The sequence below is a fragment of the Corvus hawaiiensis genome, chromosome 18 (assembly GCF_020740725.1).
Source record: "Corvus hawaiiensis isolate bCorHaw1 chromosome 18, bCorHaw1.pri.cur, whole genome shotgun sequence".
NCBI classification, from domain to species: domain Eukaryota; kingdom Metazoa; phylum Chordata; class Aves; order Passeriformes; family Corvidae; genus Corvus; species Corvus hawaiiensis.
The window spans coordinates 4,806,048-4,832,073 of NC_063230.1; the positions used below are offsets into that span (position 1 = coordinate 4,806,048).

Genomic DNA, 26,026 nt, shown 5'->3' on the forward strand with positions numbered 1-26,026 from the left:
AGCTAAAATCCCAGTTCTTCACCAAGGTAAAGGAAACAAAGCCATGGCAGTTCCACAGCTGCCCTGGAGATGCTCTGCATGGGGTCAGTGGGGAAAACCATGTGAAGGTAGAGAGCCCTTGAGGGTAGACCTCTCCCAGCTGCCTCCTCCCAGAACCAGCACCAAGGGAGGGCTACTTCAACAGCAAATAAAGCAAACTCAAGAGAAAAGGTCTGTGCCATTTATAGTGATTTGTTGCAGACCATGCAAGACCCCAGCTCTACTAACAGCCGGCCTGACCAGTAGAAACCTTTCCCATACAACCTCGCTCCTGTTTCAACTCCACTGTGTTTTCGTTTCTCTCTCTCTTTTTTTTCCCCCTTTCCTTTTCTTCTTTTCTTTTTCCTGCTTACAGTTTGCTTCCTCAGGGCTTTTTACTATCTGGCTCCTTTGGTTTCTGATCTAGTGGCCTTTCTCAGTTCCTGTACCAACAGCTTTAGTCGTACACCCCTCCTGCCTTTGAGGTGAGCTCCCCATTACCCACCATCCCCTCTCCATCTGCTGCCACCATCACCCACATCCTTCTCTGCCCTCATCATCATCTGGCAAGAGGGGCCAGTGAGGGTCTCCATCACCCACCAATATTCCACACACAGCCCCCATCCCAGCACCAGGGGCAGCAGCCTGCACCCCATGGTGAGGCTTTACCAGGGCACCACGGGGAAAGCCAGGCTGATGTGCATGTATTATTAACCCTCTATATCCACATATTTAGTATCTGGAAAGCTTCTTGAAAGACAAACTGGGATTTTACTTCTCAGCCTCATTGTCTAGTAAGTGACACTCAATGCTCTTCATAGGAGCTGTCTGGAGCCAAGTTCAGTCTGAATAGGTGGCATAAAGTGAGACCTACTAGTGCTAGAATAAACCCAGCTTAGGAGTTAAGAACAGGTCCTATCGCAGTAACACAGCAACCCCAGACCTGCTCCCATCAGCTCTCTGAGCTGAGGCTCAGGCTCACTTCATGGCAGTAAGTTGTCTCCAACATACTGACCTGAGGTGTTAGTACACAGCAGCAAAATAGTTTCCAACCACCTCATGTCCCCTCAACAGCAGCTCAGCCACAGAAGCACAAAACAAGTTGGGTGATTTATGTATTTTGGGGACTGTTTTGCAGAGGGGTTTGCAGAAAGTGTCTGATAAAATAGGATAAGAGTCTCTGCTTTAGCTGGGCATAATTGGAGGCTTTAATCTGGTAGCATTTTGCTCTTGCACGCTTCTAGTCTGCATTTCATCAAGGGCCATCAACAAGATTATAGTGTTCTCTAAGGACATAATCATACAGGCTATAGAATAGGACTCAAGCAAAAAACCCTCTACATCCAAGTGCTTTGCTCTCTGACTCTCACATCTGACAGACAGGGACCAAATGCAGTGCACTCTCAATAGTGCATACTGTATTTATATATATATAATATTTTTGTGTGTGTATATATAAAAATATAAATCATTCTTGTCCCTTATTGTATGGTTGATCAAGGACACAGATCTGCCATGTAGGAGCCTGGGTACCTACTTCATTTAGCAGAAGAGGTACCTTCAAAATCCAAGTGCTGTACAGTTTCATGTGGCAGCTTCAGCTCTGGAAACTTGTGTCACTGATATTTCATACTGATGTTCACCTCAACCTCTTCAGCTCTCCCTCAGCCTTTCCTCTCTCCAGCCCTGCTCTAAAAAGACCCAAAGCTTCCCTAGTCTGCGTAGCTCTGCACCCTCCAGTTCCCCCAGGGGAAGTCCCCATACTAAATTGAGGTCCAGGTCATGGCTATGAATCCTTTTCCCTCCATAAAATGCTGCAACAAGAGATTAGCCATTATTAAGTTTCCAGTCCCAGCTGGCTGATTTGATTGCAATACAGAGCATCTGGGGCACCTGCTGGGCGATGGCAGCACCTTCCCTTCAGTCCTGGGGCTGCCTTGACAGGCTGCCCCTCACCAGGTGCTGAATGGACAGCACTTCCACCACTCCAGCCCATCCAGAGTATCCTTGTTCTCACCAGTGTCCTCAGCCTTAATGAGAGACCAAACAGCTGGAGAGCAGTTGATTCCTCCTGTGGGGCTAGTTTGTGTACATACGTTTTCACTAAGCTGTAGTTTAAATATGCAATTGTAGGAGAAGCAATGGATCTGTAAAATCTGTAAAATTGATAGCCAGGTTTTCAAGGAACATGTTAGCACGTCATTAGTGACAACAGAACTGGGTAATTATTTTGTATAAAGCAGCTTCACTGTGGTGCAAACATGGACAAAATCAGAGCGTTTCTGGTACATCTGAAAAGCCACAGTTCATGTTGAGCTGTCAGTCAGAGCTCCCCCCACTGGTATGGTGGTTCTAGGGAAAGGAGGGGTCTAAGGGACGAGCTCAGTTCTGTTTGGTGAGTCTGGTGCAAAGCCCAGGAGGGATCGGGTGGGCCCACACCTTCCCCAGCCCCTCGGCGCCTTCCCCAAAGAAGCCCCAGTGATAGTGGCTATGCAGCAGCTCTGCCACCCCTACCTGTCCACTTGGTGTGTACACAGACCTGCTCAGCACAGACGTCCATCCTTCTTCTGGCCTTTGCTTTCAGCTGCATTTGTTCTTCTTAATTATTTCTCCCCCAAAGGGGCCATCTGCAAGCTGCAGACAGCAGAGAAACGAAGCTTAGGGGTGGCACAGAGTCCCAAGCAGGGACAGTGTTCCTGTGCGAGACCACCTGAGCAATTTATCCCTCAGAATTGTGTGATTGATCTTCCTCGCTCCCTGAAAAGCCTCATGGCAGCAAGCACAGCTGAGCCTGCTGTCAAGTGGGGACACAGACCCATCCCCACTCCTGTCATGCCTGCTCCATCTCATCACTGCACATTTCATACCCATTTCAGCCACCCCTGGTGCAAGATCCCGTTAAGCATCAGCTGCCACTAATGCCCCTGTCCTCTCCCTCTGCTGCAGGATGACATGCACAGGGTCATTGACCAGCAGCTGATGGACAAACACCCGAAGGAATGGAGCCAGCTTGCTTATTCCTTCTCCAGTGGCTCCGGCGCCAAGCGGAGTGCCAGGCCCTCCCCTGCGTTCAGGCCGGAGCAGCAGGGGGATGAGCCCATTGGGGCCGAAGGAAACCGTCTCTTCTCCTTTTTCAAGAAAAATTAATTTGAAAAAGAGAAAACTCTCCAACAATTCCTGCTTCAAGATGGGGAGTGGGGCACCTGCCCAGCTTGCTGATGGACCCAAGTCTGATCCACTGAGTAAAAAAGAAGGGGGCAAAGGAGTTAACCCTTGAGACTCTGCACTATTTACATGGCACCTGGTCTGAACCAAATGTTTACATGAATTGGAGATTTGCAAATTGACAATGTGATTCTAATAGAAAGAAACTTTTCTTATTCTATAAGTGAAGTGATAAACTTCAGGGTATAATTTAGGCGCTTTTACACAGTCCAGTTTCTGCTGTGAAGAATACTGATTGTCTTTAAAGCATTCTTATGCTGGAGAAGGAAATAAGCAGCCCCAAGACAGAGTGGTGCAGGGGATTGAGAACTGCTGTCACAGCGAGCACAGGGGGAAGAAGAGGGCTGAATGCAAGAGGACAGAGGGGAGTCATTTGTACCACCCTGGCAGCTGTGACATCCTTCATCCATCCCACTGAGACTGGAGTCACTCTGGCCCCAGCATTACCATGTTTTGACAAATGTAGCTTTCTCCGTGGTGGAAGTTGAGCCCTTGCTGGAGATCCTGCCTGGGCACCATCTCCCCTGGAGCTCTGTGTGGCTGTTCACCCTCACTGGGATCCAGGCTCCTCGCAGCTCAGGGCAGGGGACAGATAGCTGGTGTCACTGTCTTCTCCAGCTCCCTCCTGTTACAGAGGTAAGAGTTGCAGGCTGTAGCTACACAGATTTCTCCCCAGGAGACTGACCATCTACAGACAGGGTAAAAGTTGTGCATGTTCAGTCTGGGGCACCTGCTGTTCCTCCAATGGCCAAAAGTAGTTTGGGAGCTTCAGCAAGTCACACACCTCTCCCCAAAGCCATACACATCTCCCAAACGGAGTAAGAAAACTGTCATTTTAACTGGCTAGGCCCCCAAAAGCCTAACTAATAATTCACTGAAAGCCTCACAAGGATGTCAGTCAGTCTTTGACACTGGGTTGGCAGACTCGATCCTCAGAAAGCACACTGCATCTGCCTTCACTGGAGCCAAAGGCCATCAGGGTCTCTACAAAGCTCTGGAAAGCCTGCAGGTTACCCTGCCCTATGCAGTAACATTGGCTATAGCCTGACAGAAAGGAGTATTTGTCCCTGCCTGTCAATCAGTTACTACTCAGCCCTTTGGTGAGCAGGTAGCCAAAGCTCCTTTTGATCAAAGATGATCAGAGCCTGCTTTGCATGACTTGATCATCAAAAAGGAACGTGGCTTTTTTGGTTTATGCACACAGCAGTGCTGGAAATCCTGCAATACTCAAGTAGAGACCTTCCCTCTGCACTGGATGGGCACTTTATAGCTCTTCATCAGTCTACTATCATAAGCCAGTGAGGAGCACCAGGCTCAGTTCAGAGATGTCCTGCTGTTGTCATGCAATTTTCACACATTCTCCCAGCTTATAATACCCACAGGCCCCAGTTTGTTTCCTGCTGCTTTAAAGAGGCCACCACCTGCATTGTCCCACAGCAGACAGAGCTGGGTGCACCTTCAGCTCTGCCCTGCTCAGCAACTTTGGTGCTAACACACCATCCCACAGGGAGCTGCTTATCTCTGCTTACTACTTACAGGAACAAGCTTTCTGCTAGAATAGGTACCAAACACCTTCTAAGCAGCAGGTAGGAGGCTGGTGGCTTGGGTTTTACCTGTGGGATAGAACATCCATAATACCTCAGTACAAATATCCTTTCTGCCTACAAAGATTTGAGCATTCCCATATTTCCTTGTTAGCATGAAACAACCGCACTGGTATGAAATCATATTGCACTAAGGCAGCTCTGTGTTGCAAGGAGGAGAGTGCTCTGGGATTGGCAATGATGGTAAAGAGCTGAGTGGTAAAACCCATTACATGAAAGCAATGAACCCTGGATTGCAGAGCCTGCTTCAGGAAATAATTGGGCAAAGCCCCACCAATACAGCTTGATGCTTATGGGGAAAGATGCTCACAGGCAGGGAAGGAAACTGAACCTTGGCCTCTCCTTTCTAGGCAATGTTCAGCTGTTGAGTATCTGCTTGTACCCACTTGTGCAGGCAAGAGGGAGGGCTGCAGTGCAGTGCAGTGCAGTGCAGTGCCATGTGCTCTCAGGATGACAAGTCCTCATCCTCCTGTCCTGCCTGTATTGTGACTCTGGACAGGGCAGGGACATGAGGCACATGCTCAGCATCTCCTGCTGCCAGGACTCAGTCACACCCAGATGCATTACCCTTTGATACCTGCAAAATGAGGCATGGCTTTGTGATGCCAGTGACACCTGTGAACACTGAGAACGATGCTCCATCGCAGGAGAGCTGTGAACATCTTGGTCCGCAGGGACCCTTCTGCTGTCAGTTGTCATTTCTCAGACCCCACCAACTCTTATTCAAGCCACATGCCCAGCAGTTGTGTGGGACTCTACCCCAGTGAGGACAAATGGATGGATGGATGGAGGGATGGATGGATGGATGGATGCAATCCTAAGGCAAGGGCCTTAAGTTATCCCATGAAGATACAGTAATGAGATGAAGAAAGGTACCTTCTGCTACATGTTTGCTGAGGAAAGTGACTCATTCAATTGCAGGGGTAGGCACAGCACATGTCTTCATTTAAGGAGAATCCTTAATCTCATTGCAATTTTATTTATTGAACAAGAGTGATGGAAGAGATTGCAAGAGGAAAGTCAGCGTGTTCTAAGGTGCCAGTTGGGCATAGTTTCTTTAAACAATCCCCTTAATCCTAAAGACTTAGTTGCACTACTAAACCCAGAGATACAAGAGAACTGGGTGTAATGAACTGGAAAACACACCAAAGGAGACCTCCTTGTGCTGAGCTGCTACTCCAGAAGAACAGAAACTGCCTTAACATAGCAGCTAGGTTTTGTCTTTCTGTCTTTGGAAACCTCACCTGTGCAATCCTTCACACTCATTTGTCATGTTGTGTTTTAACAAGGTCCCCACTACTTCACCCTGTGCTGTCATTAATACACTCACCTCCATCCTGTCATGTCCAGGAGCCTGGAATCAGCCTTGCAGTGCTGGTTAGAAGACACTTAACTTGTGGTACTTGACTCTTCCAGGACACACACTGTGTAAAGGAAACATCGGCTCCCAGGGATGAGATGGAGGAAGCACATAAATCTAGCAGGTACTCGGGATCCCAAAGGAGATTTAAAGAGTGGGATCAGCAGCTCTAAACACAACCCTCAGCCTTGCTTTTGAGATAATGGTAAATAAAACAGTAGTGCTGCACAGTCACTGTTCAAATATTACACAGAGAAGAGATGCCTGCTGAGATTAATGTTATAAAGGACTTTCCACAGCTGAGTAACAGGTGACTGTTTGGGCAAATGTTTGTTATTCCAGCCTGAGGGAAAAGGGATCAGTCTCCCCTTCCTAAACTCTGGAAGGGAAGCAGCTGTAAACAAGGAACAAATGTAAATGAAAGGCAAGTCACTAGCACTTTATCTTCATACAAACTTAGATCAGCAACTTGCCATGGAGATGATGAACAGTAAATCAAGAAGTTAATGACAAGAATCATTTTGCAGAGAGAGCAGGAAGTAAGGCTGCAGGCAGGGCCACATGCACTTGTCCTACTTAGAATGGTAAATTCCAGATATGCCTCTCCATCAGGCAAATTCTCTACTCCCCACTCAGCTATAAAAAGCAAAATTGTTTGAACCGAAAAGCCAGGAAAGGAAGTGTCTGGGTGCTGCAGCAATGATTCCCTTGGATTGAGAGGGAAAAAGCACACAGCAGGGAGAAGCAGAAAGAATGTACCTATAGATATGTACATATACCACAGTGCTGTAATTTTTGTATGTAGCAGTCATGTAAATAAATGTATGGTTTTTATAAGATACATATAAAAATCTATAAAGGCATATTTTTAGTAAAAACAATGCTCTACTTCTTTTGTAAATAGTTCTCTTCAGAATAAAACAGATCATTTATACTATACTGCCTCAGCTCTCACCACTTTACTGTGCCCAGCTGCAACACAAGCTCATTTTTTGAACTGTAATTTAACACCCAAACAGCATCTTTGATGCTGCATTGTCTCATGAAATTCAGCCCCTGTGTGTGTTTAAGAGAGAGGGGGCCAGGGCAAAAACATAAGAAATGCTTGTATCTGTTGGTGCACAGGAGAACATAAAGGTGGGTAAATTATCTCACCTTCCAGCCATTTGTGTCCTTTACTGGCTGTTGTATGGAGGCAGATTCAAACTGGAGCAAGTTTAGACACAAAACACAGACAGTGACACACCCACAGCTGGCAGCAGCTACAGCTCAGACCATCCACAGGTCCCCAGGATTCCCCTCTACCTACTCCTACCTGAAGGGTGCAGATGGAGCAAAGGCACCTTCCCAGAGCAGGTTTCCATCACACTCCTCAGGAGCAGCCTGGGCAGCAGGGCAAGGGGATGCTGAGGGCACAGCCACAGCTGCAGTTCCTGCACACATTAATTAAACACACATTCATTTCCTGGGAAAGTGAGGAGAGACTCCAGATGCTTTTTAGTCACCTTGGAAGGAGGAGCTTTCAAAGCTCACTCAATACTTTCTGTTGAGAAGACAAAAGATTACAGCACAATCACAGGCACCTCACTTCACACAGAAATAAGTTACCTGTTCCACCTTGCTCTTTCATTCAAACTAAAACAGCGACTAAACATTTGACAGCATTAATTATGGTTTTCTTAATATCCCCTCTCAGGAAATAACCCTTTTACAAATGGCAGCAGAGCTCACCTCTTGGCTTGCCACCCTCCACCTCCAGGTGCTGGACAGCAGAGGAAACAGAGCCTCAAAAAAAGATTTGGCAGCTTGTAAGCTTTATTTTTAGTTTTTAAAAATTATTTAAAAAGCATAATTAGAAACTTTCATTACAGAAATAATCCTGGAAAACCAGTTAGACATTCCATTGCTCAACATTTAGGAAGCTTCACATCAGCACCACTAGAGACACAGTCCCCACCCCTTCCAATTGAACAGTGATGGCAAGAGCAGAGGTAACTGCTCTTCTACGGCCAGCTCTGGGGAAAAAAAAAAAAGAAATTCCCACTTTAAGCCAGGAAGCAGGACCTGGATTGATAGAATTCCAACCACAGCCACAAAAACCTTGACTCAAAGAGGACCAATTTTTCCATATAAGAGAACACTCCAGGCTTGGGTGCACCATTTCCTCATTTTATTGCATCATTTCCAGTAAATTCAGACATGTTCTTTGCTTCTGCCTACATGAAGTTACTCCCTCCTAAATCTGCACACATGCTACCAACAAGAGTCCTAAAGTAACACAGCTGGGCCCTTTAATCTGCAGGGGGTAGCTCCCTACAGGAGCATTCCAGGGACTGACCCAGCCCCTCTCCAGTGTGGACCACATTCCACACTGGAGAGCAGACAGGATGGACTGGTGTGATCTAAGCCACCACTTTCCACAGCCACTCAAGTCTTACAATTACCAGAGCTCACTCCAGCAGCATCATCCCAGCTCACTCAAATTCTTGGGTTACCAATGCAAGCAAGATATGTGAAGAAAAGAAATGGGTGAAGGCAGCTGGATATATATCCCCAGCACCTGAACCGATTAAAAAAACCCATGTGTTACACATTCATTGTTTGCACTTCGGAAACAGTCTTTGAAGTGATTTGATTGTGATGTGATTGTATGATCAAGGCTCTTACCACAACCCGAAAAATCTAAAAAAATGCAGGCAAAGTAAGTGACTAAAATTTAGCCTCTCTGGGGGAAGGGTGAGGAAGGGAGAGAAGTGGGCTGATTCCAAGCTCGTGGACATGGGTGAATCACATCCTACCAAACTAAGGCCAGCAATTCCATAGGGCCACTTACTGGCACATGGAGTACGTCCACCTTCAAGGCTTTAAAAGAAGTCATACCCTCCATGCCTTTTAAGGAAAAATTATTTTTTAATATTATTTAGGCAATAATTCAGGTGCTGAGCATGTCCTTTCAGCCCAGACGTTTGATATTTTAGTTATACACACATACACTCTTTACCTTTAACTACATCTATTCAGGCTGAGGAAGTGAGCCCTTGTTTTCCCAGAAAGGCTGACAAGGGCCAAGAAAATGTTGCTGAGCACAGCAAGCCTGGTTTGTTTCCAAGTGTGATCCTCCACCACCACAAAATCCAAGCAAGCAAGCTTCCCATTTCTTTGCATTGAACAGCAGTCCTCTTTCCTAACAGAGGAATCCTGGGAATGATCCTGCAGTTTTCATATTCAGACATCAAGAAGAAGAGCTGGATTTTTTTTCATGCCTTTTCTCTCTCAAAAACAAAAGCTTTGCCACCAAAATTCACATTCAAGTTCAGATTGCCTATCTGTGGACAGGGCAACAAGAAGATTGGGGTTTTTGGCAGAATCACATGATTTTTGTTCTCAAAACAAATGGACCCTCACTTAGGACACTGGCAGAACCAGAAGCAGAGGTCAAAGTAGTTAAACTTTGCTTTAAAAAAACAAAAAGGTTTTATCCAAACAAATCCCACTTCTGCAGGTCAGTTTGTTTTCCAGTATCTTGACACAAACTACAGGAGAGCACAGGTATAGGTGGGCTGCAGGACAAGGAGGTGAAACCCAAGGATCCAGCCACAAATCTGGATGACAGCAAGCTGAAATTCCAGGCCCCAGCAGCAGCACCAGCTACCAGCCCAGGGGCTGGTGAAGTGAAACCCCAGGCTCCAGCAGCGACACCTGCAATCCTGGTACCTAGAAAAACACAGCCTGAGCCCCAGTAAAAGCCTGGGACTTCAGGAGAAGCCAGGGACCCCAGGGGCACCAGGTGCCAGCCTGGAGCCCAACAGAAATGCAGCTGGAGACCCCAAGAAGCAGTCGCTGCCAGCCTGGGGCCAACTCAAATTAAGAACTTTTTACCTTTTTCTTTAAAAAGATGAACTCTGCAGTTCATGATTGGTTGACATTAAGAAGGCAGAAGCCAAAGCGACAACAGGGAGGCAAGGCTGGTTAAAGCAATATACATTATATACAAACTCTTGGGTTAATTAGTCCACTTGGTAGGCAGCGTCCTTCTTGTCTACAAGGCGCACTGGAATGAGCAGGGGAGGAGGGGGGGGCAAGATTCCATCCAATACCTTCTTGGCACTGCAGTGGTAAGGTGCCAGCGCCTCTTGATAGAAAACATGGAGAAAAAATAATCTTTAAATAACGGCACAAAACTGAGAAAGTCCTCCCAAAGCCTGCCCCAGTGGAATTGCCAGAGTCTAGCTGGAGGGGCTGATCTGTTTGAGAGCAGAGTCTCTGCAGCAGGGAAGGAGCATTAGCAGCACCGCTTCTTCCTTTTACTGTTCTTCGTTAGCTTCACCACATCGTTCTGTTGCTGTTGTTGCTGCTTTGCTAAGTTTTCTTTCTTTGCTCGCAGGACAAGCTCTGTAATGCAATTAAACATCTGCAAGAGAAACAAGCACATTCAGACCACCCCAGAACTCAGGCTGGCTCCTGTGGGGTGCTGCTCCTTGGAAGCCACTCCCCTTTTCTACATGTTTCAATAATGCTTCGGAGACCTTCCCCAGCCCACTATGGCCCGAGTGGAAATCCAATACCTTTTCCCAACCTACTCCCAAACTAAATAGTACCTCTGTCCCTTTTTCCAAACCAGTAAATAAAACCAGGGTAGTTTGGCAACTGAGGCCAGGAGTGCAGCATGAGCAGTCATACCTCCTACAAGCATTCTCAAGTCTTTCCTAATACGTGAGCACTGTAAAGCTACTGAAAGTGCAGCATGGGCTCCTTCATTTCGCTTCTCCAACTCTTCCAAAAACAGTGGAATGTCTCTTTTTGACATTTTACCTACTACTTGCAACTCGTACAAGCACTTTATCTTTCTTCGTCAATGGGAAGAATGGAATTTTTATTTCCTCCCTCACAATTATCCCCAAATTACTGTATCTCTACTCTTTTGAATATTCTATTACCTCTTCCACATTAATATTTTCTTTGGCGCTGGTCTCAAACAACTGGATCTCCATCTGCCCAGCAAATTTATAGGCATCTTCTGTTTCTACCACTTTTCGGTCTGGGTCATCATTCTTATTCCCCACTAAGAAAGGAAAGAGAAGAAAGGTCAGTTTGGTATTTCATCAGGACAGCCCACTAAATAAGATGCTGTAATCCCTAATTACCTACCTAGTATCCTGCAGACATCATCACAATTTTGATTAATTTCATGCAACCACCGTTTTACATTCACAAAAGATTCTGCACTCGTTACGTCATAGACAACAATGACCCCATGTGTTCCTCTGTAATACCTGTGGGGCACAAAAGTACAGCAAATGTTAACTCAAGGTATCTCCTTCCCAGCTCTTGCTCTTCCACTTAGCTTCTACAGGAGTCACAAAAAATCCTCAGGTGATGGTAGTCAAGTGCCCCTATTTTCTTTCTCTTGAGACTCATGTAGCTCTTTTATAACAGCTTGATCCCAGGCTACTCCTCTAAAGCTACAGAGCTCCCTGCTCATTCAGTCTATACAAATAGGTTTCAAAGTCCGAAGACTTCTAAAATCTTCCTTGTTCAGGCTGTCAAGACCTTCAAGATGAATACTGTCTTCCAGCTACAGGACCAAAGGCAGTGGTACCCCTAGCACGTCCTCAGAACTGGCTGTGATGTGGACCTTGGGGCTGCATAAGCCACATCAGGTTTTTAGAGTAATTCTGTTATCTGTGAATGATCACATACAGACTAAAATTTCAGCAGATCTCCAAATATACCCAACCCTCAGTCACAGTTCTCTTGAGCTCTCAAAAATTTCTGTCTTGTTGAGCGACTGTGTTCTGATCACACCTTCCTACTCAACAGATCTACTCCATATGTGCATTCAATACACTCTGCTACCTTTAGCCATTAATAATAAGTTTTATTTCAGTTTATTGCCATTAGTCTTGGGCAACTGGCACCTTTAAAAGATGCACAAGTCTGATATGCAAGAAAAATATCTGAATTCAGGTTCCAACATTATCACCTGCACAAAGCTACCAAAGACAGACAGTATGTGCACCATGAGAATGCTATACAAAAAACCAGCAAGTTCTACCTTCTCAGTCTTCAGCCCCAATCACAAGGCTACCAGGTATGTTCCCTATTGCAAATTAGGCAGCTGTGACCCAAAAAAACCCCAAACATAATTGAAACAGAAAACAGTTAACAGCGAGGATCCATTTTTTATATTAGGTGTAGCTTTATTCTTTTCCTTTCATCCTCTTCTCTTTCTTCTGATCAATATTAAAATTTTTAGTAAAACAAATTCAAGAAGCCAGCATACAAAGTTGATGGTTTTCCCTTAAATTGTGACAGCATTCCTAGACCTTGCTCTCTTACCACAAGCACTTCTTGCAGTACATCCACTGCACTTCAGAGATGTCCACTGTAACCATTCTGCTCCTTTTTGGTTATTCCAACTCAGCAAACACACCTTTGAACTTCAAAGCCTTTGAATGTAACCCAAACACATTTTTGAGAAGATCTCAAAGCTTCAGCTCACTTTGCTACTGAAGTGCTCGAGCAAGTTACTGTCTCTTCGCACCTCCAGCCTCATCGACCTTCTACAGAAGAAGCCACCTGCCTTTATACACCATCAGACAGACTTCCAGAGAGGCACAGATCACTTCCAGAGTCACACATATTCCTCTCCTGATCCCCCTGCAGCCACAGTCCTGGGGTATCAGTGCTCCTCCATGATGCTCTGTAGAACAGTCCGCTGCTCCTACTGCTTGTCTGGGCATTTGCAGAAGACACTCAAATATTTCTCCCATGCCATGTTTTACCAGTGATTTATGCTGTACATTCACTTCCCTTGGCAGGAACTAACTCAGGTAAGAATTACTTATTCCCAGCCCGTAAGAGATCATGCACTTCGAAATGTTCTAGTCCATTCACAGTCAGTTCTAACAGCTTCAAAACTTCCTACAGCACTGCATTTGTGCTTTACTTCATTACAACTCAATTTTAATTTGTAACTTGGATCCTTTAGAGGGAGAAGTACTCCATGGCCTGAATCCATGTCGCAAAAATAACCCATCCTCTCCTGACACCAACATGTCCTGCACACTGGTTTTGATGAACCCTGTTTTGTGTGATAACATCAGAAAGGGAAAGATTCCCAATCCTACCAATACACTGGATTTCTCCACAGCTGAACAATAAACCAATTATCTTCAAGCTCTCCCCCCCCCATCATCACCTAATAGTCTTTTAATTCAGCAGCCCTCAGGCTGACCTACCACTTCCTCCCTAACACTAAGGATTGCATTTGCCAAGACAACCCTCAGCCCTTAGAGAAGTGCAGTGGTTCAGCTGCACCTATGCTGAGCTGCTTCATTCTGTTGTGCACACCATTGAGTCCAGCCTGGCATCCCTGTCATCCCAAGCAGGGGGCCCAGCAGAGTATCCTGCTGCTCCTACCTTGTCCATACACCTAGATTTTCTTCTAAGCAAAGCATATGATGTCAGGGAAAACAGGCAGCCTGCACGTACCGATCCCACTCCTGACACATCGTCAGCACAGTCAGACTGTGCTCCTGGAATGAGGACTGTGGGCTGGACCCTGCAGCAGAGACCACCACAGCAATGGGAACCCAGCAGGAGCTTGGAGCTCCTGCCACTGATATTGCCAACCACCTCATCAGAAATATCTTCCTTTGTGCAAGACAGCAACCCCTGATTCCTGCTGAGTTCCTACCAGCATACACCGCTCCTATTTTTGGAAGGGAAAATTGTCTGGCACGTCATTCTAGAAAGGTTGCTGACCTCTCATCTACACTGAAATGTCATTTTCTCCATTGGCTGTCATTACCAAGAGAGATAAGCCTGAGAGATAAGACCATGACTACCTGTTATTCTCTAACTCTTATGTCCCACAGCACACATTTTTTCTCAAAACGCTGGTCATGCTATTTTCTATCAGTTGTTAGATACGGCTCTTCATCCTAGATAACATTTTAGTCTTAACAAGTACAGCAAAGTTTCTCCAATCCCAAATGCAGGACAGTACTAGAAAACAAAATCTGATTTATCCTATCCCATACTTCAACTTCCAGAATGATGCAGTGCAGAATTGCTTTTATAACAAGTTGTGGGCTTTGGCAAGTAGGGAACAGATGGGGCTTTTGGCATTCAGGGAGGAGTAGGTGTAAATTTTGTGCTTTTGGCAACCAGGAGGTAGTTGAGACTTTGACACAAGGGAAAGAATGTCTTATCTCCTTCCCATCCACATTTTTGGGAAGATGGAGACCACAGAAATGAGAGCAGAAGAGACCTGATGTCCTCAGTCTGAGGCTCCCAGTTACAGACTGACTGATGCTGGCTGTCATCTGTGTGGTGGGTATGCTCTGCCATGTACTCTGCAAACCCCCAAAGCCAGCATCTGCTGGTAGAAGTACCTCAGTGAAATAACAGAAAAAAATGTTCTAGACCAGTTAGTCATGTTAAGGGTATCCATGAAAGTATCCTCCTGAGGTCAAAGACAACCAAACCTGACCTGTGTATGCCCTTGGCTGCTTGGTAATAGCCAACAATCTCCCATATAGTTTGAAGAGTTCCCTAGATATAGAGGCTTTACATTTAGCTTTGGTGTGGAAAAGGCTTAAGAAAGCCAACATTTACGTTGAAATAAACACCTTATTGCTTGTTCTACTATTAGAATTAAATTGGGGGTTACCCAAACTCAACATGTCCTTCAGCCACCTGCATCCTCCCCCATGTCCCTGAACACGGCCTTGGTAAACACAAGGGAACATTTGCCATTCATTGGGGCATTCCCTACTGCAAGATATCAGTGAGAAAGTTTTCATATTCCCTCTAGCAATTGCTTCCCAATATTAACATCTGGAGTTAAAACAACCAGTTTCTTGGAGCACAGCAGTAGCTAAGTCAGATTTCAGAGAGACACTATGTCAGTCCAGTAGGACCCATATGTTGCTGTTTTCAGGAAAACATGTTAATTGCCAAATGTGAAAGACAGGTCACTGGTTTACTCCAGCTTCTTTGTTCATATTTCACTACTTTGTAGCACACATTTCCTTCATTTTTTCATTCATCTAGAATTCTAACAATTTCCAGAGACTTCTAATAATCTGGTTTCATACTCATCTTTCAGGTTGTTGGAAGCACATCTATTGTCAGACAGACTAGTCTTTTAACCACTAGTCTTTTAGTCATATCTGCTTTACAAGACACAGCAATTCTATCATCTCAAAAATTTTATCCCTCTCTTGAACATGCCATTCCACAGGAAACCATGGCAGAAGATCCCTCTGCTATCACTCCTGAGCTGGCATCTGACAACTATTATATAACGCTTGAATCCTAAACCCACAGTCCTGAATCAGGACAAAGTAGTCCTGTCTACAGGGGACTGGCTGTTCATGCATTTTAAGTATTCCTGCTAATACAGCTGCATCCTGGCATGCTAAATCCCTGGTGAATTTAAATAAAATTTAATCTGGATGACATTCCATGGCAACCAAATTCACACAGATCAGCCTCTCCTCCCAGAAGGCACCAGCTATCCCAGTATTTCCACATTTAAAAGACAATAAAACTAGCTGCCTTTATACTTCCTAGTCCACAATTCTGATCTAGTTTCATTTTCTTGAGCTTCTGTAGAGTACTCCAGATCAACTTGATTTCTGTTCCTTAACAGTTTTATTCTGCTCTTCAGCTTTTGACTGTAGCTACAGTCAAGTGAAATCAAACTAGTACAACCTTTTAATGTTTCCCAATTTTCCACTATTAACTTCCTACCACCTCTAGCATTTTGCAGTTCTAAGTCCACACAGCAGCAGTTCCAACCTATTACTGTAATTACCAGATAGGCTCTAATTTCAAGCTTTCTTGCCAGCCTTGGCTCAACATCAATCTGAACTCTGCCTTTCACTGTAAAGGGACTCCCTGACCTACTGTAATACTGAAGGAACACCTTTTATGTTCTTAACTTCAGTCTAAACCTCAATCTAGTCAAAGACTAGGCAGACTACTACAATCTGTTGACAGGGCACTCACACTCCACCCATGATTTGACAGCCAAGCTCTTTTGTAAGAAAAAACAAGGTTACTTGATTTGTCACTCAGTTTACGATAAATAAATCGGTTACAGTACTTTGTCAATAAATGAAAAAAAACCAACCCAGCCAGAACCATTTCTAAAATCCAACTCTTGTTATCTCCTGGTTTTATAGGTGATATGATTAGGAACAGTAGAGAGGCACAGCCAGCCAACTTAGCAAGAGGAGCCCTCGTCTCAACGTAAACAGCATTCCCAAACCGTTTTCCTCAACAATTCAAATGCACTTAGATACATGAACTTCTTTTCTTAGAATTGCACAAAATGCAAATCTTTTTCCCTGACCATGGAGGATTGTGTAACTACCAGAGCTAAGGCAGAAACCTCGAAACTTTAGCTCCCCCCAAAGTAAAATACACCTCACTTGAGTAAAAAAGCTATGCAAAAGGAAGTGGCAGCAGAGTTCCAACAGGTCATGGCACAAATGCCTCAAACTGTTTCAGCTTATCTATTTTAAATGTTAATCAAGAAAAGAATTTACATTCTTGCAAAGTCCAATCTGTAGCTATTCCCACTGACAGAAGGAATCCTCCTTTGCTGGTATTCCCTGCTCAATGCTGGATACACCATGGCTTTCTAAGCTAGCTGGCATCAGCCTCACGACCCAATGCTTATTACCAAGCTCCAAGTCGCCTCAGGGAATATGCAAACAGGAAGGCCATTTGCTGACTCAGCAGTAATCAGGGCACTCTGACTAGCCTGTCACAGCTGACAGGGGCTGCAGCACTGCACGGCTGCCTCCCCCTCACCACTTCCTTCCCAAAGCTGCCTGCAGCACTGAAACAAGAAGTGATGTCCCACGAAGGAACCCTACAAGAGGCAACTGAGTTTTTTTTCAAGCTAAACACTTAAGAAACAATGGAAGTAATCCAGTAATATCCGCATAGGAGCGCAGAGGAAAGGGGCAGTGCACACATCACGTTAAACTTGGCCATTTCTAGTGCTTCAGCTATAACACAGATGTAACCAATCTCATTATTTTCAGGTCTCAGTAACTTAATTCATCAGCTGAAAATTATCCTCCTCTCAAACAAGAACTAAAGGAGAAGTGAGTCATGAAAGACCAAGTAAAACACATGGGTCTTTCAAGAATTACTATTTTGGTTAATACCCAAGGAAACAAAAGTTCCATTTCCAAGTGTACTTTTCCCTCTTCCCCAGTAAGCGGTCCACCTTTACTGCAGTCAGTTTACAAACACATTTTATTCTTAGTTCCCACCACTGCAGCTCTGGGTGTGGTTTCTTCAGGAACAGGAAAAGCTCTGCACATGCTGTTCAAAAGGACAATGAGCTTGAATCTGATTCCAACCAAGGAAAAGGTTAATATCATGTAGGCATCTGCTTCAGCATAACTCCACACAAAGATAGCTACTAAAGCATTTGTCCTAAAGAAAAACCAAGGATCAGAAATCCTACTCTTTGATCTCCAAGCTGTTCATTAGTTATACGACACTGACAGAGGGTTTGCACTCCGTGCTTCTGCAGTGCATTCAATCAGAGGATGAACTTGGACAGGCACAGAGACAAGTTTTCTACTACATTCAGTCTAATAATTCCAGTTCTACCATTTGGAAACCAGCAGCAGGGGAATAAGACAAAGCCACCAGGGTTTTGGTGGAGGGTGGAGGAACTTTGAAATCCCAGTTCCAAACCTTGCCAGAGTATCACCACCATGGTCGGTTCTGAAACAGCTGAGAGAAGTTTCACTGTACAGACCACACAGCTATCATTAGTTATCTACTGCAACACTTAAATATCTAAACCCCAACTCTGGACTACGAGATCCAGACCCAAAGCTGCACAGCACAAAGCCCAGTGTTACTCACGTTGACGTAATAGTCCGGAAGCGTTCTTGGCCAGCTGTGTCCCAGATCTGGAGTTTCACCTTCTCTCCATTGATCTCAACTGTTCGGATTTTAAAATCCACTCCAATGGTGGTAATGTAGCTGCCTGGAGGGAAAGTGTGGGTAAGTGAGAACCTAAGTGTTGTTTATTTTGGATGTCCCAAAGCACACTGCTTGAACACTAGTTGGCAGCAGCTCTCAGACTGGACAGAACAAGGTTCCCCATATCTGCTTACTGTTTAAAATGCCTTATATCATGCTGATCTGCATATTTTTATCTGCAGCTAACAGCTTTTTTTCCTAGCCATAAAACCACTTCTCCCATGCCACCCCTAAAATTAAAAGCTCAGTGTTACAACATAAAATTATTATTTTTCAACCACAATGATAAAGAGTATGCACCCAAATAGCTCAAGAAATAGACAGCAACTATGAGAGCATTTCATTTGTGAAAATTTTGAGATAACACTTTGCTTTAAATGCTTGTACAAACACTTACTTTGAATACAGTCTGTTCTAAGACTTCCCTCCCAATAAACTGGTTATATCACAAATGTAAGTGGTTTACCACAATAATCAATCTAAATCCCAAATGGCCAATAGGAAGTCTGCAGAGAGTACAGCATAACCTAAACCACCTAAGCTGTTTCTGGAACCACCTCAGTATTTCAATACTCAGGGACTTCCAACTGCAAGTGAAGATCAGACAGGATGGCCCGTACAGGCTTACACCAAGAGATGCAAAGTTTAAAGCACAACGTATTCCCAGCTATCAGTGGGCAAACACAGATTCCTCACCAGCCAGCAGCACTGGAGCAAACCTGGAGCATTTCACTTATTTAAGGAAACAAACCACTCACCTGAGAAGGTATTATCTGCAAAACGCAACAGCAAACTGCTCTTGCCCACACCTACAACAAACAAACACAGCAAATCTTTGAATACAGTCATCTTGGGGGTCAGGGAACATAACAGTGTTTTACCCATCCACTGCATAAAGATCAGCAGATCATATGGTACCATCCACCTTGACCGTTCATCTCAGCATTCTCCTTGGAGATTTGACCAAGCACAGTCACCCCAAGACTTAGGATGCTTCTAGTAGCAGCGCAGGGAGGTGGGAGTTGTCCCCCCTCTCCTCTAGCCCTCAGCACACCCTCAAACTGCAGCTTCTGAACTGTGGTCAGTTCAAGAGGTCAGAGAAGAATAATACCTAAAAGCAAATTTACAATCAGGAGGCTAGGGGAAGAGCCAAAGCTGAGCGTGTCCTGTGAATTAACAAGTGCTCAGAACATAGCTCTGAATTCAGCACTCTATTGAATTCCACTTGTACATCATGTGTAACATCAATAACACCACTGCCTGCCTCCCATTCTGTGAGGAATTTGGACTGCTCTGACAATCGGACCAGGGCTCGGTACTACAAAGCTCACATTAGCATGGCCACAGACTAATGGAAGCCTAAACCAAACAGGAACTGGGAATCACTGCCCTCCAAAACAGCCTTGTTCCACATCTAACAGGAAGGACACATACCTTTCTGAAGCTGTACCTATTGCCAAAATGTTCAATGAAACATTTTTCTAAGTGTTTTGAGTAGCACTTCATCCAGGTTTTCCATAACTGATTGTTTGCACCCTGATCACACCCTGTTGCAGGGAAGCATTTATCCGAACACCCCCACATTGTTATCTCTGCACAACATCTCTGCTGTTAGTAACCCTTCCTCTCCAAAATAAACCTGCTATGGCATGAATAGGAAATTCAACTTCACCAGGGTAATTATCTATTAAATCTTTTCAGGTAGAAGTTACTCAAAGTTATTCGTTTGATGATGTATAACTTGCAAGTTTTTCTTAATAGAAGACCTATGCCAAGGCTGTGCAGAACTCCAGCTGCTGGCATGTGACAACAGCTACCAACAAAAAGTAAAAACCAAGCTAAAAATCTGCATGATTGCAGTGAACCAGGTATCATTTGCAAAGAGTTCAAATCACCAGCCATCTGGAGAAGCCATGCTCATTTCTCATTACTGACAAGCTAAGGAGGAAAAGAGGAAAGAAACTGAAAAACACAAAGTTACAGCATACATATAATCAATACCTCTGAGCTCAAAAAAGGTAGTAGAGCAATTCCTGTACTTAAACAGAGGACTGGTTATTTAGCAAGAGTTAAAGCTCTGCAAATACCGGTCAACTAAGAAAAAATAAGAACGTTTCAGCAGCAAGTGCTATACTTCTTGACCAAGCAGCCTTGGCCTTCAGCTTAGTGAAAGGCAAGAAGGTGCTGGAACCTGCAGACTTGTCAGACCACACCACCATCTCCAAGCGTCAGCCATCCCTGGGCAGTGCTGCAGAACTGCACATCACACTGCTCTCTGTCACACTGCCCTCCACTGCACAAGCTGCACAGCTCCCAGCACGCTGGCAGCTTCCAGAGAGAAGAAACCTCCCAAACTCAGGAAGTTCTACATGCTCCCTGTGACAACGATCTCACTAAACAAACACTGCCTCTGACCCACACTGTTCACACATAGAGAAACCACACTCTTGGTGACCCCACACTTCCCACACGGAGATATTTGAAGATCTGAAGAGAAGGCTCACAGGGCCCTCAGCTTGTTGAAGACAGCAAAATGAAACAAAACAAAGAAAAGGCCTATTGACTTGGCACAATTAAAAATGAAAGCAAATGTTAGTGTCAGACAAGTTCCTAAGACCCATATCTTACTGAACAGTAGAATGAATTAAAGAAGCAGATGCAAAGCACAGATCTTCTGTATTATTTTTAAATACCTGGCACAGCTGAAATCACCAGCAGCTTTTCAAGATAACCTGCTCTAAAAACACACAAACCTACTACCCTCTTGACAGATTTGCATACAGGGGAAAGCAGATGAGACAGAACTATCCTATCCAGTAACAGTCCACTTCCTATTGCAGAGAATAAATGTTAATAAACAAGGCAAGCAAACTGTTTTGTGAAAGCACAGACAAAGCCTTCCTGTTGGGGTTAGCAAAAACAAAACCAAAGAAAAATCTATACTCAAACTTCATCATGAGATTTAATTACAGCAGAGAACCACAGGCATCCTGACAATTCTCACAACACTCCTTTACTGGATATATCTATATATAGGGATTTTGCTCAAGAAGACCTAAGAAAATTTATTTAATTGTTTAAAATGAGGAGAAGTCTTCCTCAGAGTTTTCATCACCCTCTTTCTCTTCCCTGAACAGTTTTGGAACTCATCAGCAAGCAACAGAGTTTCTGCTCTACTCAGAATGCAGCATTTAGTTGTAATAATCCACAGGCTCCCAGAACTGGATGGGGTTTAAGCTGTTCTGAAGCTGTTGTCCTGTCTCCCTCCTTAGATCCCTTCATGCAGGCACAGTTTAGTATAGAATAAAACATTTTTTTACATGAAGCTAAAGCTTCTGAAGGTGACAACTGCCAAGATCGTGCAACATTGCACTTTCATCCAAGAGCTGTGCCTCGCTGCATGCCGGGACCTGCCGCCCGAAGGACCACACCTCTGTTAAAAGAAGAAGGTGGATGCACCCTTCTCCAGTTTATGGAAATTCAACTGTAAGCTGCTGTAAGCACACTAAGCTGCGCCAAAGGCAGAAATCTTCCCAGTCCCAATTCTTATGTATTCAGACCAAAGCACCAGACACTGGCACAGTTCACATGCTCAGCCCTCCAGAAGTTTCTGAGGCTGCTGCAGAAGTATTTAAAGGTCTATTTTCAAAAAATTCAAACTACACCTTTAGATAGTTACATCCTATAATATAAGGATATACTGTATCCTTATACTATAAAAGTACACAAGGCTACCAGCTCTTCCAGGATTTATTAAAAAAAATGATGAACTCTACAACTGAGACTTCAGGCTGAAGCATAGAAAAAGTCTTAAGGGATAATTAAGATAATAACGACTGTTAAAACGTACTAGTTGCCACACTGGTAGTCCTTAGGGCAGTCAGCCCTTCCCATCGATCCCTAAACTGCCTCTCAGAGGGAATCCCCTCCTCATCCCAGCAACAGATTAGTGGGCGCCGTCAAAACATGCGCTCGCCAAGGTTGATGCCGGCAGCACTGCCGGCGCTGTCTTGACTTCTACGTGTCTAATCTGCCTTTTCTCAAACCCAGCCAAGCTATTTACCATAATATCCTGTGGCAGCCAGTTCCGCAGGTTTATCAGATAAAACCTCACGAAGCCCAAGCGAACGCGCCCCGCCATTCACACACAGCGCGAGGGTCCCGGCTCAGACCCGCGCCGCGGCACCGGCAGCACAAGGCCGCGGGTGCCCCGGGCGGAGTAGGAGGCCGCCCCTCCCCGACACCCCCGCGCCGCCCGCCCCGGCCCCGCCACAGCACTCCAGCCCCTCACGGCCCAAGGGGCGGCCACCCCGCCAGCGGCCTACCCACGCCCCCGGGCCGCGCCGCCCGCGCTCACCGCTGTCGCCGATGATGAGCAGCTTGAAGAGGTGGTCGTAGTCCCGGGCCATGGCCGGGGCGCGGCCGCGGGCGGCAGAGCGGGCGGGGGAAGCAGGGGGCGGCGGCGGCTCCAGCCGGAGCCACTTCCCGGACAAATAGCCGGAACTGACAACGGCGCCGCCGCCGCGCATGCGCAGGGCCGCCACCAGGAGCCGCCAGCTGCTTCTCCGCGCCTGCGCCGGCTCCGCCCCACCCCACGCCGCGTCTGCGCGGGAAAACGGCCGCGCCCTCGCGCGCCCCATGCGGCCGCGCCTGCGCGTGAAGGGGTGACGGTTGAGGCGTCTGGGGCACGCCGACGACCATGGCCGGAGCGTGAGGGACCCGCCGTCCTCCGCCGCCCGTGTCCCTTCCCTTCGACGGGGACCTTGTCTTGCCCCTGTGCCGAGCCGCCGAGAGACTTTCGTCAGGCGCCAGTGTGTCCCCCTCTCGTTCCCGTAGGTTCTCGTGTAAGGACACGGCAGAAACGACGCTGCCCCCAGGAAAGCATCAAAGGCGCGAAGGAGCCCTAGGACTCCCAGCTCTGCTCTAAAGGAACGATTTGTGTGCGTACAGGAACAGTTCCCATCGGAGCCCCACCCGCAGGTGAGGAGCCCCACAGCAGCGATATGAAATGCCCAAGTGTGTTTCACAGGCCTGTCAAGTCAGGCCAGCCTGAAATTAAATTCCTCGGTGTTTTAATCCAGAGATATGCCTGTGTATGGCTCAGGAAGGGCCTTGACCTCACGCCCATCAGCAGCTGTGCTTGCATCATCCCCAACCCACATCTGCAGTTCAGAAGCACTTTCACAGTCGTCCCAACAGCTTGTGTGATTTTGTTACCAGTTGCACAGACACTGACTACACAAATTCTGCAAGACTGTGGTCACTTTTTAGGCGATAGTGGGGACACAGCACAAGAAAAGTGCTGGGTTTTTGCTTTGATTAATTGTTCTACAAAAAACTATTCTTACTGGTACTTGAACTCCTGAGATCAAATTGAATTATTTAATTAAACCTATCACACTAACAAGTATTGTCATTGAGATGGGAAGAGGTATATTAGCACTAAAGAACTTGGATTGTTATAGACTATAACTGAGTCTGTGTTAGGAAGAAATTGTCCCCTGTGAGGGTGGTGAGGCCCTGGCACAGATTGCCCAGAAAAGCTGTGGCTGCCCCATCCCTGGATGTGTCCAAGGCCAGGTTGGATGTGGGTTGGGGCAACCTGGTCGAGTGGGAGTTGCCCACTTAATTATAAACCTTTCTTAATCTTAACCTTCAAAAACGTATTATAGTTTTCAAAGTCCACCCCTGTCAAGGTCCTCACATCCTGGAATCCACTTACATGACCTGCAGCTCACATTCACTCTGCAACTCATGCATTTTAAACACTACACGTATAGCTCATTCTGTTATGCTCAAATGGATGATGTGGGTATATATATATATGTGTATATATTCCACCCCAGAAAAGCACTGGGGCAGCCCATCATGCAACCCAGCACCACCAGAGTAACTGAGGACACTGTAGCTGCAGGGAAATCCCTTGAAACCAGCAACACAAACCACCAGTTCAAACCCAAAATTACAAAATGACAGTGACTCCTATTACTTCTGTTTTTAAGCTCATGAAATCTCATCATGTAAAAAGTGTGAGGTGTCATGATGTTACCAAATAAAATGGACGGTAAGAACTGTGACTAATCAAAAAAAAAAATCAAAATATTTGAATACTTTATGCTTTCACATTTGTCTCCCATTGTAATTTTTAGCACCTTGTACGTGTAAACCCCTCTCATAAATGATTTTTTGATCTTCTTGAAATACACACAGTTCAGCTGTCACTCAGACAGTTGCTTGACAGTTCAAAGATATTACCATCAGTTGTAGGGAAAGATTTTACTGACAACTGGTATTTTTAAGGCATTTGAAATGAGAAAAAAAGTAATTCTTTAGTCTCCAAGTTGGTACAACCAATTTATCAGATCTCATGTTGTGGTAAAAATTATGGATATTTTATCTTTGATATATTATACTGCAGTGTATAAATAGTTTAGCAAAAAGCAGCTATCAAAATCCAAATCGAGTGTTTCACTCGATTCACTTCACTGAAATATCAGCATATTCTTCACAAGTGCAAGTGAACTCCTACCTTTTTTACCCCTCCCTCTCAGGAACAACTAAATTCAGTGCAAAAATTCAGATGCTATTTGGGAAGATGAATGAGTTTTTACACTTACTGCTACCTAAGCTGGAAATACAAATTATCAAAATACCCTAAAAGAACTTATTGGCTAAAATTAACGCGTTAATAAAAAAGGCTTCATTTACCTATCATTTTCTTTCCCATGTTTATGTGGAGCATCAGTTGGAATCAGAGATAAACAGGTAAGCCAAGGTGCCCATGATCAAGAGCTCCAACAGCCATTCTTCACCAAAACTTGCTGGTTTTTCATTCCTTCCTGTCTGCAATGATGGAGTGAGTGATTCCAGTACAACCACTGAGCTTTCTGACACCTACTTAGTAGGTTTTGAATGGCATCAAATTTTGTACATTTCAGTGTAGAGGTTTTTGCATTGCGTGGTTCAGCTGCTGTTCCTGTGATCCCAAAGCACAGCTAATTGATTACAGGTGAAACTCATTCCAGTGGCCCGAGCTGCCAGATCTTTAAGAGCACACAGCTGAGTTTTCACTCTTAAGTATTACCAATTCATTGCAAAATATGTAGTTTTAAGATGGTTTCAGATTCACAAGATTCGCAGATTTAAAAGGCAAAAATCAGAACTAAAACCCACCTTTGGAATGCAGCTAAATGTGATAAAATAGTAGAACACAATTTCCATTAGACCAACTGGGAAGGACTGCAGTTTTGTAGAAATAAGTCAAATGCATAAATACAAGATTAGAAATAATTAGCTAAAGAGCCATTTTGTAGCTTGGCTTCATAGCTGATCACAAACTAAACGTGTCAACGACATGGTGGTGTTGCAACAAAGGAACACCCAGACCTTGTGCTGGAGTGGACAACAGTGTGTTTGTTATGTGGAGCTTGCAAAATAACTCCCCAGGAGACCTGGGCCAGCAGTGGACACCTTGAGGCAAAGAGGAGTCAGAATGGAACAAACAAACACAAGGGGCAGCAGTCTAAGTTTAGAAAACATGAAAATCTCTTAAGAAAATACATAGAAAAATCTAAATTTATTTCATCCAGGGGTGAGGACACTGAAGTGACATTGCTGCAAAAATGAACTGTTTTCAAAGTCTGTGGGAACAGGACAAGCAGCAATGAAGAGTCTTTTTTTTCAAACATGAGGGAAGTTCTGACAGTCTGGTAAGTTTATGTAACAAAATAGATGGCATAGAGAGGTTATGGAATCACCATCTTACAGTGCTATATAAACAACTGTGTGGCAG

General features: G+C 45.0%; 2 protein-coding genes across 7 annotated transcripts in view; one reads left to right on the top strand and one right to left on the bottom strand.

Annotated features, from left to right (window-relative positions):
• Positions 1–8,308, top strand: part of BICDL1 (BICD family like cargo adaptor 1) — a 50,382-nt gene extending 42,074 nt beyond the window's left edge. For 4 of the 6 annotated variants that reach the window (XM_048322987.1, XM_048322984.1, XM_048322983.1 and 1 more), the window contains one exon: positions 2,965–8,308. In XM_048322987.1, coding sequence (XP_048178944.1) covers positions 2,965–3,165 — 201 coding nt within the window. In that variant the 3' untranslated portion in view covers positions 3,166–8,308. Of the gene's footprint in view, positions 1–394; positions 504–2,964 lie in introns of all 6 variants that reach the window. The other 2 variants (XR_007207441.1, XR_007207442.1) reach the window with 2 other exon arrangements.
• Positions 8,309–8,355: 47 nt separating this feature from the next.
• On the bottom strand, positions 8,356–22,759 carry RAB35 (RAB35, member RAS oncogene family). The gene is made up of 6 exons (XM_048322989.1): positions 22,592–22,759; positions 18,993–19,043; positions 18,115–18,238; positions 11,356–11,480; positions 11,145–11,269; positions 8,356–10,618 (listed from the first exon to the last, which is right to left on the bottom strand). The coding sequence occupies exons 1-6, from the start codon at positions 22,641–22,643 to the stop codon at positions 10,490–10,492; spliced, it is 606 nt and encodes a 201-aa protein (XP_048178946.1). The 5' UTR covers positions 22,644–22,759; the 3' UTR covers positions 8,356–10,489.
• Between the last annotated feature and the right edge of the window lie 3,267 nt (positions 22,760–26,026).